A 13,277-nucleotide genomic window follows, 5' to 3' on the forward strand; every position below is an offset into this window, starting at 1 on the left:
TTGCTCTGGGGAGGGTGGGATGGAGATGTTAGAGGAAAGCCTCTGTCTCCCTCTTTGCAAGGGGATGCTGCCATATATCCCTCATCCTGTGGAAGAGGAAGCAGCCCCTGCCCTGCCCGCCATGATGCAGAAGTGGTGGCTCCATGCCATGGTGATGAGCCTTGATGGAAAATCAATGGGTCCATTTCTGTATCAACCTCATGCGTGAGCCTTGGTCCCACTCGGCCCCAGGCAGCGTGGTGGCAGGCACAGCCCTCAGTGGCTCTCCACAGCCCCGGGCACACCTGTGTCATCACCTGTGGTGCGTCCTCCCCTCTATCCCTAGAGACGGTGCTGAGCTTCGTGGATGACATCATCTCTGGCGCCAAGTCACCCTGCGCCATGCCAGCCCAAGTGCCGGACAGGCTCTCCTCCACCATCTCCCTCATCGTTCGCTGCCTGGAGCCCGACACCACCTACATGTGAGTCGCCTCCCTCGTGCCGTGCCCATGGCAGTGCTGTTGCCCTGAGCATGGTGCTCCTGCCTGATGCTGCCTGTCTTTGCGTGAGGGCTTGGGAGTCCAGAGCTTCACCTTTTTCCTTCTTGGCCAGGTTCACGCTCTGGGGAGTCGATAACACAGGAAGACGCTCCAGGTCCAGTGATGTGACGGTCAAGACCCCATGCCCTGTGGTAGACGATGTGAAAGCTCAAGGTGAGATGGAGGGACCTGCTGGACTATGATGCTTGGGACCAGCAACAGGGAGCTCCCCCTTCCAGCGTGTCCCCACACACGTCTCGTGTCCTGGCTGCAGCGTCTCCTTCACCCTTGGTGGCCCAGATGCTGCCACGTAGTATTGAGGATTGGTGTGGAGGGCGGCGAGAGGCACACATCCTCTCCACAAACGAACGCGGAGGCACTCTGTGCTGGTGGGAGGATGAGTGGAGGGGCAAGCACTCAGGACATACCAAAATAGCCACAAGACCTGCCTGTCCTGCCCAGAAGGCAACTGATAGCATAGGTGGTGTCTGTGCTCAAGAGACCCCAATTGTGTGCCTTCTCATAAATAAATGATATTTCATTAACAGTATCTGATGACACCACTATTTTTTTCCTAATTGGACTAAACTATGTGAACCTAACCTGGACTGAGTCTGGGGAATGCCATCTACTCTGTTGCTCCTCCATTGGGATCTTGTATGCTCTAAATCATGATCCAGGGGACAAATCTTGGCTCTGGTCTTGGTTTCCCTAAAGCTGAACTTTAGCCTGGTGGGCTTTGTTCATGTTTTTCCTTGCACCCTACTGAATACCCCTTGTCCTTCTGCCCAGAAATAGCGGACAAGATCTACAACCTCTTCAACGGCTACACCAGTGGTAAGGAGCAGCAAACAGCTTACAACACTCTGCTGGACCTGGGTTCTCCCAGCCTGCACCGAGTCCTTTACCACTACAACCAGCACTACGAGAGCTTTGGGGAGTTCACTTGGCGCTGTGAAGATGAGCTGGGGCCCAGGTAGGCTCAGGAGCTGGGTTGGGTAAGCAGACAGGCCCGCCCACCGACATGCTTATCCCTCATAGATGTTGGTCACCAGGAAGGTGGTTTTCTGGCAAATCTCATGAATTTGTTTGATGATAGAGCTTAGAGTCTCAGAGTGGGGTGCCTGTTTTGCTGGATGCTGTGCATATGTTTGGGGTCCAGCCATTGTCCCTTGAAGGACCATAAACATAGGACAAGGTCGAAGGTGGTAGACCATTGTCAACCCATCGTCCTTGTCCATTCCACCAGTACTGTACTGTCTCTGGAGTTTTGCCTAGTCCGTTCATGCCATGCAGAGTGAGAAGGGGAAGGGATTCTCTTTTTCCCTCAGTAGCTGCTGCCACAGGAAAAAAGGCAGAAGGTCTTGGAAAAATAGTGCACCTTTGAGGAATAGAGGTTGTTGTGGGTGAGAAGGGAAGGGAGCATGATTGGAGCACGTTGCCTGGCCCCAGGCATTGATGGAGGGAAGATGGTGCAGGGAGGTGGTTGTAGCTTCAAGCCTCCTAGAGAAAGTGACACAGAAGAGCTCGGTTGTGGAAGCTGCTGGATGAAGTCTGTGCGAACACACATACATGTGCTGAGCCATGCCAAGGTCAGACTTGGGTTTCCTCCTTTTCATGGGCTTTGGCTTGAGTTAAATGCATCTCTTTGTGTTGAACTCACTGTCACTTGTGGGCCGAAGCAGGCAGAGGGTTGACCTTGGGTCTGAATTGCACACGTGTCCCCTCCCTTTTGATCTATGCTTGTGGTTGTGTGGGGTGATCTCAGGGACACAAGTGGTTTTGGTGCCCAGGCAGTGCTGAGCTACCATGGCATGTGTTGGAGGAGGTTGCGCTGAGCCCTTCCTACGTGAAACAGTCCTTTCATGCCTCTGTGAGCACCATGTCCTCTCCCCAGGCTCCTCCAGGTCACTGCAGCCCCTCCAGCTGCCTAGGGATGGGGTGCCTCGTGCCCCAGGCTTGCAGAGGCATCCAGATGTTCACTTCTCCCCATGTCCTTTGACATCTGCTTTTGTCTGCATGGTTTCCCAGTAACGTGGATGTTTCCAGTCAGTTTAGCAAGCTGGGCTGGGAGATTGTGTGGGCTGCAGTGGTGTTTCATGGCATCTGGCCTCCAAAGAACTGGAGCCTTGAGCCTATCTGAAAATCAGGATTATTTCAAACGTATGTCAGCAGCAGCTCCTATCTATGAAATTTATGGCCTCTACCTTACCCCCTGCCCCACACCTCCTCTTGCTGGTCTCACCAGCCCTGCTTCTCCAGGTGATCACTTGTGGATTTCTAGCAGAGGACTGGAGATCCCACATACCTTCCCTGTCCTCCAAACTTCTGCTAGGGGGTCAGAAAGACTCAGCTAATAGCTGGTGGCTGTCTTGCACTTAGTGTCTTAGGCATGTCTCCTAGTTCAGCTTTGGTGGGAAACTCCCAAGAGATCCTCCACCCCTGGGGCAGAGCTGGGCTCTCTCCTCTTTCCCCTTTTCTCATTTATGTTCTAAGAAATTTGAACTCTTTGAGGCAGAGCCTCAAAGCTCAGTAGCGACATCCCAGCGCATGGAGGCTTCTAGTTAGGACTGAGGCTCCCACCAGCTCCTCTGCCCAGAGTTGCTTCATTCCCACGACACCGAGTGGGATCAGCAGGCTTGGGCTTACGTCTCACCTTTGTCTTGAGCCCAGCTGCGGTGATGCTGCTCTGTCTCCATTTCCAGATGTGAAATCCAGTCCCGGTTTGCACAGACCATCTGACATCTGTTGTGATGGTTTGCGTGAGGACTACATAAAATTCCCTGTGTGACAGACTGGAGTCATCACACAGCCACTGCCATCGCTGAGGCTGAGCATTGCTCACTGCCCCACTGAGGAGACCAAGGACCAGCCAGAACACGGGGTGGAAGCTGCCTCCTTGAGCCCCATGAGGCAGAGGTGCATTGGCACAGAGCAGCCAGAAATGCCACTGAATTGCCCAAATGTTACCGTTGGCTGCGTGAATCTACGATCCAGAGGGTTAATTCCACCCTCTGGAAATTCTGGAGCGCTTAGGATGGGATGACGCAAGCTGCTGATGAAGTGTTTGCAGCTCTCACTCCTTGGAAAGAGACATTTAGGCAGCTGCAGTGGGTTCTGGTGATGACAAATCTTGGAAAGCAGACCTCCTGTTTGATCGTTTGCGAGGGCGAAGCATCCAGACTGGTGGTGACAGGACAAATCACTTGCAGATGACATTATTTAACCAGCAGACAGCATGTTTGTTTGACTGTTGCTGATGCTCCTTTGAAGTCCGGGATGTGGACCCACATGACTGACTCTACCATGTCCCTCCTCCTCCACGGGGCCATGCCGCCTTCTGGCTCTGCTCGCTTGGGGCGCGCTTGCCCTTCTTCTCGGCCACGCTGGCTGCTGGACCAAAGGAAGCGAGGGTGCGTGCAGATAAACTTGTCTGGGGTTATGAAAGTGAGTCGCTCCCTCCCAGCCCGAGAAAGGCTGCGGAGAGCTCCCGACTTTACAAAAGGACAAGGAATGGAGGGAAAGGTAGGGCATTTTCTACAAAGTAATAAGTGAAAGTAGGATTTGAGGCAAAGCCTGGTGAAATCTGGGCTTTGGGCCAAAATTTATGGGATCATATTCAACGTTCCTGTTAGGGTACCTGTGACGCTGGAGGAAGAGAAGCAATCTTGGCATCTCACCTAGATGTCTAGGTGTGGGGACCAAGACAAGTGAGAGGTTGGCTACCTTGTCATGGCTGGAAGATCTGGCCAGCTTGCACGGCTATCTCCAGAGTCAGCACTGTGCTAAGAACCTGCACATCTCCACTGTGGTCTGGATATGAGCTCTGGGGCTGCAGGTGTCATGTGGCTGCAGAGCTACACAACCTCTTGGTGGCTCCAGACTGGCCCCTCCAAGCTGTAGCCACCTGAAGCTGGCTAGCAAGGGGTGAGCTGTGCATGACCATCTGCACTGTGATGGACCTCTTGAGGGTTTCCTTTCCAAGAAAGCCAAAGTTGGCTCTGGCTGGACCTGGGGTAAATTCATTCCTCTCCAAGGAGCTCTCTCATGGTGGACCTGGCCTGGAGGATGGTACGGAGGGACTGTGGATGTTACTTTATGGTCGGTATACATACCCAGACACAACACAACCCCTGCTTATCCAAGCAAGAATGTGACAAAGAGGGGTTTTTTGCCTTAGCATCATGATTTGTGCCTCTGCTGCCTACTCCTGTGCTGAACAGATGCTGAGTTACAGCTACCAAGGGGATGTATCTTCTCTTCCCTGTCTATACCAACCCACAAACTGACCTTGAAACTGGCTGGGAAGCTTATCCAGCTCCTGAGACACTTAAACTTTTGTCTGGGTTTCCAGGCACATGCAATGCTCACCTGCAAGACACGTCATTTGAATCCATTACCTCCACATTTGCCAGATTCCTTGTAGATCACCCAAAGTGCTAGACAAATTTAAAATGAACATAATGTATTTTATCTGAACAAACTGTTTTCCTTGATAAAAGCATTAGCAACACAATTTTAAGAGGAAAAACATGAAAAGAAGAGAACACAATTGAGGTCATATTTGGCCAGGATCCTCTGCACTCTTCCAATATATCATCCAACACCAGGGGGTGATAATTTAGCACTTTCTCGCTACCAGAACAAGCCCACACCGAGGCTATGTTGCCCTGCGGGTACTGCGTGTCTGTCTTCTGCCGAAGATGAATTCCTCCTGGACCTCTTCTCCCTCTGACACCCAACCTTCTCTCCTGGCTTCCATGACTTGCCTTTCCTCATTTTGCTCTCTGGAATTGGAAGATGCAGAATGCACGTGCAAAGAACTGGGGAGCTCCACCACATCCCCTGCTCTCTCAGGGCCTTTTTGGATCCAACCTATGCTCTATGTCTCAGTATGTTCCTTCTAGTTTGCACGCTGTCCTTTGAGACACTTTTCCTAAACTGTTACCAAACTTTACAAGTCATGCATCAGGAGAGTCATTCGTGGTACTTACATCTTATGAGGATCGTAATGTTTATCTCACTGTCAGCCTTCCGTGCAGACCCCCCCCAAGCCAGACTAATACAGATGATGGGCATGGTATTTTTAGTGGGGTTTTTTATTATTTTTTTGTAATTTCCTAAATCTCCTTCTTCTTCCTTCCCTTTTTTTGGGCAGTCCTGCTGCCATGCCGGTTTGGGCAGTCACTGCCTACCTCATCCCATGCTCCCTTCTGCATTCTACATGCATTTTGGAGCGCAGCTTTAAGCTAGTCTGTACATGTGTTCAGTGACATCTCCATATGCTGGTCCCCAAAACCACACCTTTCATCTCTATCACATCCCAGTCAGCCGTGTGACAGCAAGGGAGCAGTGCTCCCAGCATGCCCACCTTTTCCCTGCCCTGCCATGTCAATGGAGGTGTCCTACACCAAGCCATGCATGACCAGCACAGTTCCCAGACAAGCAACACGTGCACTTCTTGGAGAGGACACACATGGTGACACTGCCCCGGACTGGCCACACATGTCATGCCTGATACCTTCTAGCATTTCTCCCCGCTGCCTGCAGTGCTATTGGCTTCCACTTTCCCATACTGTTATATTTGGGTTCCAGTAGCTTCAGCAATGACTGGTGATGCTATTTGAGTCATTGATGATGTCCATCCCAAAGGGTTTGGGTGTTTCACAGCTACACCTGTGACTGTCCCCTCACGAAGCCCTCAGCAAACCTGGCCTTGTTGTGGGGACAATACTAGGTGGAAGAAGAAGCTGGGACAGGGCAGAAAAGCATAAGACGAGTCCTAAGACCAGTGTAGCAGGTCCAGCACCGCCATGGTGGTGTGGGCACCTTGACCCAGGTAGGGGCTGCTCCTGCATGCATTTGGACTTGCAGTGCTGCCATGGGGCTGGTGTGTCCCCCAGCCCCGCCATCCCTCCTCATCCTGGCGGGGCTGGGCTCTGCTCATCCGCTGTCCTCACTGGCAGCTCTTGCATTGTCTTTTCTCCATTCAGGAGCTCTCGCAGCATCCTTAACCATCTTTGCTTTTCTCTCCTCATACACTCCTCCTGCCCTTCCCACCATCCCCCCGTGGTGTCTCCATCACCTCTGCCGTCCCCTTGCTGTCCATCCTCCCCCGGCATTTCCCCCCACCCACCCTTGCTGCAGGAAAGCTGGCCTCATCCTCTCGCAGCTGGGGGACCTCAGCAGCTGGTGCAATGGCCTCCTGCAAGAGCCCAAGATCAGCCTCCAGCGCTCGTCCCTCAAGTACCTTGCCTGCCGCTACAGCGAGATCAAGCCCTACGGGCTCGACTGGTCGGAGCTCAGCCGGGACCTCAAGAAGACGTGCGAGGAGCAGACACTGAGCGTCCTTTACAATGACTATGGTGACAAGGACTACTGAGGGTTGTGGATGCCCACTCTCACGCTGGCCTTCCCATGGGCATTTGTGAGGGTTTTATACATGGACCCACGGAGGGGGGGGGAGGGTATCGCTGATGTTTCTGGAGACAAAAATTTGGACCAGGGAGTGAAACTAGCTGCTCTGTGCAGGACTGACTCAGTATTAGTTTCTTCTTCGACTTGGCCAAAAGCCTTTCTAGTTAGAAGTCTTGTGGGACCTAGTTTTCTTGGTTTTGTTTTATTCATTTTGCCAAGAGGTTCCTCAGCATCACTGGAGAGGGAGGTTGGGAGGGCACAGCCCTCTCCTGCTACCCCATCCCTGCCCTGGCCGCAGGGACGGTGCCCAAGAGTAGGGGACTCCAGTCATGGGAGAAACATAATGACCCAGCCAGGAAGGGAGAGCTGGTGATGCAGATTTGGGAAAAGTGGAGGCAGGGCATGCAGGTCAGGTTGAGATGCTGATGGTTATGGCTGAGCAAAATAGCCACCAGGCAGCCAAGAGGGTTGGGGTGGGGTGAGTTTTTTTTGTAATTGTAAAGCATGAGGTCTGGATGAGACCTGGCCGAGCCGTGGTGCCATTGCAGGGCAGGTCTGGCGTGGTGTCACCAGCTGGGGTGAGCAGAGAGGGGCGTTCGTGAGCCCATCTCCTCTGGTTGTTCTGTCATGGTCAAAGCCCTCGTCTGCTCCAAGATGCAGAGTCCTCCAGAGCAAAGGCAGCTTGGCCTCAGGGCCAGTGGTCAGCTGGACGTCGTGAGATTTCTTGTGGGACCAAACTCCTAGGAAGTTGACTTAAAAATCCCTTCTATTTTTTTCTTCATCCACGGTAATAAAGACTTCGAAGCAATATCAGACTACTGCTCAGGAGAGCCCCAGCCAAGACAGCAGCACCCAGACGGCACAGCCGAGGCTGTCTTCTGCACCACCCATGCTGTAGCTGTGGTGTAGCCCAGGCTCTGCATGGCAAGGGGAGCGGGGCATAGTGTACCGCAATGTGGCAGTGCAGGATGGTCCCGCAGGTCCTGGTCCCAGAGAGGGCTCGGTGACACAGCATGGCACGCGTGCTGCTGGGAGTGTTGCTTTCCCATGGCCAGGTTCACATCTGTGGCTCTCACCGGTGACTTTTTTTTTTAAACCAGAGAACTGGGGTTGTCCTGGGACACTGGGCTCAGTTCAGAGCAAACTGTTGTCCAAAACCCTGTTACCACTGATGGTGTTGGAGGCAGCAAACGGCTTCCTTTTAGCTTCATCTTCCAGCCTTGTTTGCAGAGGAGGCATCTCTGGATTTGCCAGCTGTGCACCTTTGATCTGGACAAGCCAGGAGCCCTACAGTGGGATTTTTATGATGGCTCTTCAGAGAGAAATTTCCTTTTCATTTTTTTCAGCCTTGGCAGGAGCAATCTTCAGCCTGTCTCTTATAATTTTCTGCCTCATTCCTCCTGCTACCTGCCAAGGACATGGCTCGAATATTTGCGTGGTGCTGAGAGGGAGGTGGCTGTGGTCTGCAGCCGGTCACAGCCGACAGTGCTGCATCACAGTATTTGCTCAACAGCAGTTCAGTATCTTCCTGCAGGACCACACAGTGCTTTGCTCTTCCCGTCTCGTGGGCAGACCTCTCCTCCTGGACCGGGGAGCTGCTGGGAGCAGCCACCAGCAGTCAGTATTACCTGGGCATCCCGGTGTCGTTTCTGTAATGAAAGGGTCCATCAGGTGTCCTTGGGCAAACACCTGCTCTGTGCAAGAAGGAAGTCTACTGGATCCTTTTGGCTTTTTCTCACATGTTTCTCCTTACATTTTGATGTGCCTGATGCTGCCAAGGGCTTGGGGCTCCGAGCAAGACCAGCGCTGTGTCCGTGCGCAGGTATACGTGAGCAGGTGATCCGTACTGAGCCGTTGCTCCTTTCCCTTTCACCCACCGGCAGTCTTGGCCAAGGCGCGTTGGTTTATCCCCTTGCTTCTCCCAGCGGATGGTGAGACAACTTTTAACTTCCAGCCGGGCAGCTGTCCAGGGATGGGCAAAGGGCACCTCCGCTCCCCGCCTCGGAGGGATGCTAGAACAAAGGCTGCTCTGGCCCAGACACGACTTGGTTGCTCGCCAAGTAATACCGCTTACGTGGCCTTTATATGAAACGCAGACTGTTTTCCTTCGGGTAGCAGACTCCTCTCTTTTATTGCTTACTAGGTGCAGCAGCGGGGACAGGAGCGGTGCGGTCTGCCAGCCACTTGCCGTGACGCTGCCAGGAAAACCCCGGATGCCCCACGCGTTCACACCTGCCTAAGTTACTTTTTCGTCTGGCCCCAAGATTTGCGCTGGAGGTCTGCAGATATTTTTGTTCTGCTTCTTTCAAAGCCCTTGCGTGGTCAACCAAGACCCTGCAGCAGCATCAGCCAGCTGGGCCAGACTCTGCTCCCTTGGCCCCAGCTTCCCCATGGTTTGGGAGATGGACCACCCCAGAGGGTGAGGGGAAAGCCACCCATCCAAAGTCCTTTGGCAACACCCTTGCACGGTTGGATGGGACTTGGCATCCCCAAGCCGTGATGGGCCATTTCAGCCCGAGACCGCGCAGTCTGCTGGTGGGGCTGTGCTCCGCTTGGTTGACTCCCGTGGTGTTGCTGCACCCGCTGTGCCGGCAGGTCCTGCCGGTGTGGCACGTCTGTGGGGCCATTTTCACGATGGCTCTGGCTTTGTGAAGGTTTCCTTCTTGGTTTCCTTGCTCTGGCTTTGCAGCTCAGAATTTTGCCCAAACTTGGCTTTTCTTGCCACAGTCCCTCGATTAACACGTGAGCCCATCTCAGACAAACTCCAGCAGCCTTCCATGGGGGCTCACACCAGAGCCGGGGGCGGCGGGAGGGAATTGCACCATGGCTGCAGACCCAGCCTTGGTGAGATGCGTTGTGTGGGGCCATGGGTGAGCCCTGAGGCGTGCCCTTCCCTGCAGAGCCAACACCATCCACATCTGCCACGGGGTCCTACTGTTGGGTCTGCACGGTATCTTCTCTCTTGGGCTTCTGGTTCTTCCCACGCTGCCAGCCACACGAACGCTGGAGAAGACACTGTTTTCCATCCATTTCTGCAACCTCCCTCGCCACACCCCCCGCCCTCTCTTCTTGTTTTATTTCTGAATTAATGAGCGATTCACCTGAGATGAACCTCTGGGTCCTTATCTTTTCTTTACTGCACCCATACCCCTGTAATAGCATTACTACCTTTTACTTGTCGTGGAGTTATTTAACATATAAAGATGGTTTGGTCCTTTTCTTTACAAAGATGGCTACAATTCATGTTCCTTGATGTTCTATTAAAACTCTAATGTGACGTTTTACTACTGTAGATTGAAAGTAGGGTGCTTTAGGGTGAGATAGCCACGTGGCAAGAAATGCGAAACCCTTCCGGATTACTTAAAAAAATAATAAAAAAAAAGTTTTAAACAACAGCAACAAAAAAAAAAAAGTCATTGTAACACTATGTAAAACTCCAGATGATAATTTAACCGACTATTAAACGGAGCTGTTAGTAATCCGTGGCTCTGGCAAACTGGAATGTTTGTTTATAGTTTTGGTCCAGTTGATGTCATCTTTTGGTAGCGGATGAAACACTCCCAGCCTTTGAACTCGGGTACGTCTTCACACAAGTTTAGCATTAGCCTGTTTGCCCACTGGGTTAGCCAGGTCCCGAACCGCTCAATAGACAGAGCCGGAGCTGTGTCCGGCACTTCGCCTCGCCTACCTGCTCTGCCGGGCACGGGAAGGTGTGGATGGCTGCAGGCACCTTCGGGTTTTGCGGGGGGGAAGACTGCATTTAAATACTCTTTGCAACGGGCTCTCAGTCCTTGCTTTGCAAACCTCCGTGGATGCTTGGAATTTGGAAGCAGAGTCCAAAAAAACTTCCTTTTAGCCTGGGTTTGTTGTGTTTGTTTTTTTTTTAGTATATAAGGTGGATGAGATGGTGCTGTCTGGTGGTCAGCCACCCCCTGAGAACTTCCTGGTCCATCTGGCAGACTTTTGACAGAGGGCTAGCAGCATCAAGAATATTAAACGATGTGAAAACCAGTGCCTGAGCAGAGAAGAGAGCTGCAAAGGCTACCTTTAAAGTCACTTATGGTGCAGCGTGGTGTCTAGTGCTCAGGCCATCGGCACTTGTAGCGGCTGGCCCCTTGGCCAAGCCCGGAGCGTGTTGCCACCTGCCCTGCCAGATGGGTGGGAGACCTGGGGAGAGCTGGGGATTACTGCGGGTGGGCAGACAGGAGGCCTGGGAGGACATGGGAGAGGGGGAATTTAGGGGCTATAGCGCATGAATCCATAGGAAACCAGACTTCATTAAGTCTCATGGAACAACTTGATTTTTATTTTTTTTCTCTTCCCACTGCTAAATTGCAGGAAAATAAGCTAAAAATACACCCGATACTTTCCTTCTGCTGTTTTTCCATGCAGTTAAGTGCTGTGGCTGCCATCGGCTCATTGCACAATAACCCGGGGCTGTGGAACGAGACGCGAAGAGGAGGAAGAGAAGGAGGAGAAGGCGGAGAGGGGCCGCGTGGCAGCGAGGCACGCAGTCGCAAGCCTGAGCTGCTGTGTCAGAAGGTCTCGGCACGGCTGGCTCCATCACACCTTTGCCAGAGCAAGATCTCCTCAGGGGTCACCTGGCTTGCAAGCGATGGGGGTTTGGAGAAAGCCACCCCAAAAAAAGATTGTAAAGGATGCATCACCAGCTGACACAAAAATGGCAGCGGTTTAGGAGGGGTTTGGTAATGTGTGTGTATGTGGAAGGGTTGCTGTTGGCCAGCGGTCCCTGTTAATCTTCAGAAAGCAGGAACGAGCAGGGATTGCTGCATTTCAGCACATGCGTGAACAACATGGCACCACTGGAGCCCTCACTGTGTCCCCATGGTCCCCGTTTCTTAATGACGGACCGCGTGGCCTCCTTGAGCATCGTAGGTGCTTTTGACAAAGCTTTTCAGATCCAGTTTGTGTTGCTGAAAGAGCCACCACTCTGCTCAAACACGCAGGATGGGAGAACAGCTCGTCACTCAGCTACTGCTGTAGACAGCTGCCCCTTTTGATTTAAATGCAAGACCTGCAACTGGGGTCCTGGTTGCTCGGGGCTGTGGAGCCCCTTAATGGGCTGTCTTTCATGGGAGCAAACCAAGCCCCAGTGCAGCTTTGCCCCAGAGAGGACATCTGATGTCACCAGGAGATGCTGTTCCTCCTCCGGGGAGCGATGAGAGAGTCCGTGCAAAGACCAGAGGTGAGGGAGAGGCCGGTGTGGAGCAAAGGGAGGCACATGGCCATCAGAGACGGCTGGAAGGACAGGCAGTGGGGTTTAAAGACACGACAGGGGAAATGAAAGATAAGGAGGAGGGAGACTCGGGACGAGTTGACTGTCCCTAGCAGGAATACACACCCTCTTGGCTTTGGGCATCTCCATCCAGCCCCAACACCCTGGGCACGGTGCAAGGGCCAGCCCTGCCTGCAGCCCTGCCTGCAGCCCTGCCTGCGCGCCCCTGTGCCTGGCATTCCCGGCCGCCCCGGCGCAGGCAGCCAGAAGGATCGAGGGCTTGCCGGGGCCTCGCTTGCTTCCAGCAGCAACGCAAACCCAAAGCACCTCAGCTTGTTTCAATCAGGGCTGAGTCCATATGGCTCCGATTGCCGGTGACGGGAAGGGCACCCCGGCCGCGGTGGGGGCGGGGGGGCCGTGCAATGCACCCAGCTGCCCCGGGGCTGGCGGCGGCAGCTCCTTGTCCCCAGGTGCTCCCCACTCGCCCAGCTGCTGGGGCAGCACCGGGCACCCCGTGTTAGGGGCTTTTCCTTCCATTTCCTCAGCCCACTGCTCCTCACCGGAGCCCTCGACATGCTCATGTCAGCCCCGCAGGAGGAAATTTGGGATTTCATTGCTTTCCGTAGCCTTGGAATTGCCCCCCAGGGTCCAGCATCCCCCCAGCCCTCGACCCACTGCAAGCGCTTGGGTTTTTCAGTCCTTTCCAATCTTTCCGCTTGCTCAGCCGTGACTCACCTTCTCCACCGCTTTGCAAGCGAGGCGCGTGGCGAAGGAAAGAGAAATAGCTCCTAGCGCGGCTTTGGCCTTTTCAAACCCTGTGCTGAGCTGTGAAACAGCAAAGGGGCTCCTTGAGGGACCGGCTTGCCCCTGACTGATGGGGAAAGAGCCTCGAAATGTACCCAGAACTGGTCCATTGGAAATGCAGCCTGGATTTTGTTAGCTGCCATTTGTGCTCGCTTGTTCTGCTCTGGGAAACCAACCTGACTTTTTTCAGGGCCATTTTATTTGTTCAGTTGAAACTGCCCTAAAAAAGAGGGGGAGGAGGGGGGGGGAAGTACCCCAAAGTCTATAAAAAGCAGTATTTCCTCCCAGTAAACCACCCTGCA

The 13,277-nt window shown here is 53.3% G+C and overlaps 1 protein-coding gene across 4 annotated transcripts in view; it reads left to right on the forward strand.

The window, feature by feature from the left end:
- The window catches only part of ASTN1 (astrotactin 1), a 56,606-nt gene extending 46,387 nt beyond the window's left edge, over positions 1–10,219 (forward strand). For 2 of the 4 annotated variants that reach the window (XM_075760440.1, XM_075760442.1), the window contains exons 20-24: positions 326–461; positions 592–692; positions 1,311–1,494; positions 6,666–8,995; positions 9,079–10,219. In XM_075760440.1, the coding sequence (XP_075616555.1) occupies positions 326–461; positions 592–692; positions 1,311–1,494; positions 6,666–6,900 (656 nt within the window). In that variant the 3' untranslated portion in view covers positions 6,901–8,995; positions 9,079–10,219. The remainder of the gene's footprint in view (positions 1–325; positions 462–591; positions 693–1,310; positions 1,495–6,665; positions 8,996–9,078) is intronic. The other 2 variants (XM_075760443.1, XM_075760444.1) reach the window with 1 other exon arrangement.
- The last annotated feature ends 3,058 nt before the right edge of the window (positions 10,220–13,277 follow it).

Source organism: Balearica regulorum, chromosome 8 (assembly GCF_011004875.1).
Source record: "Balearica regulorum gibbericeps isolate bBalReg1 chromosome 8, bBalReg1.pri, whole genome shotgun sequence".
In the NCBI taxonomy this organism is placed as follows: Eukaryota; Metazoa; Chordata; class Aves; order Gruiformes; family Gruidae; genus Balearica; species Balearica regulorum.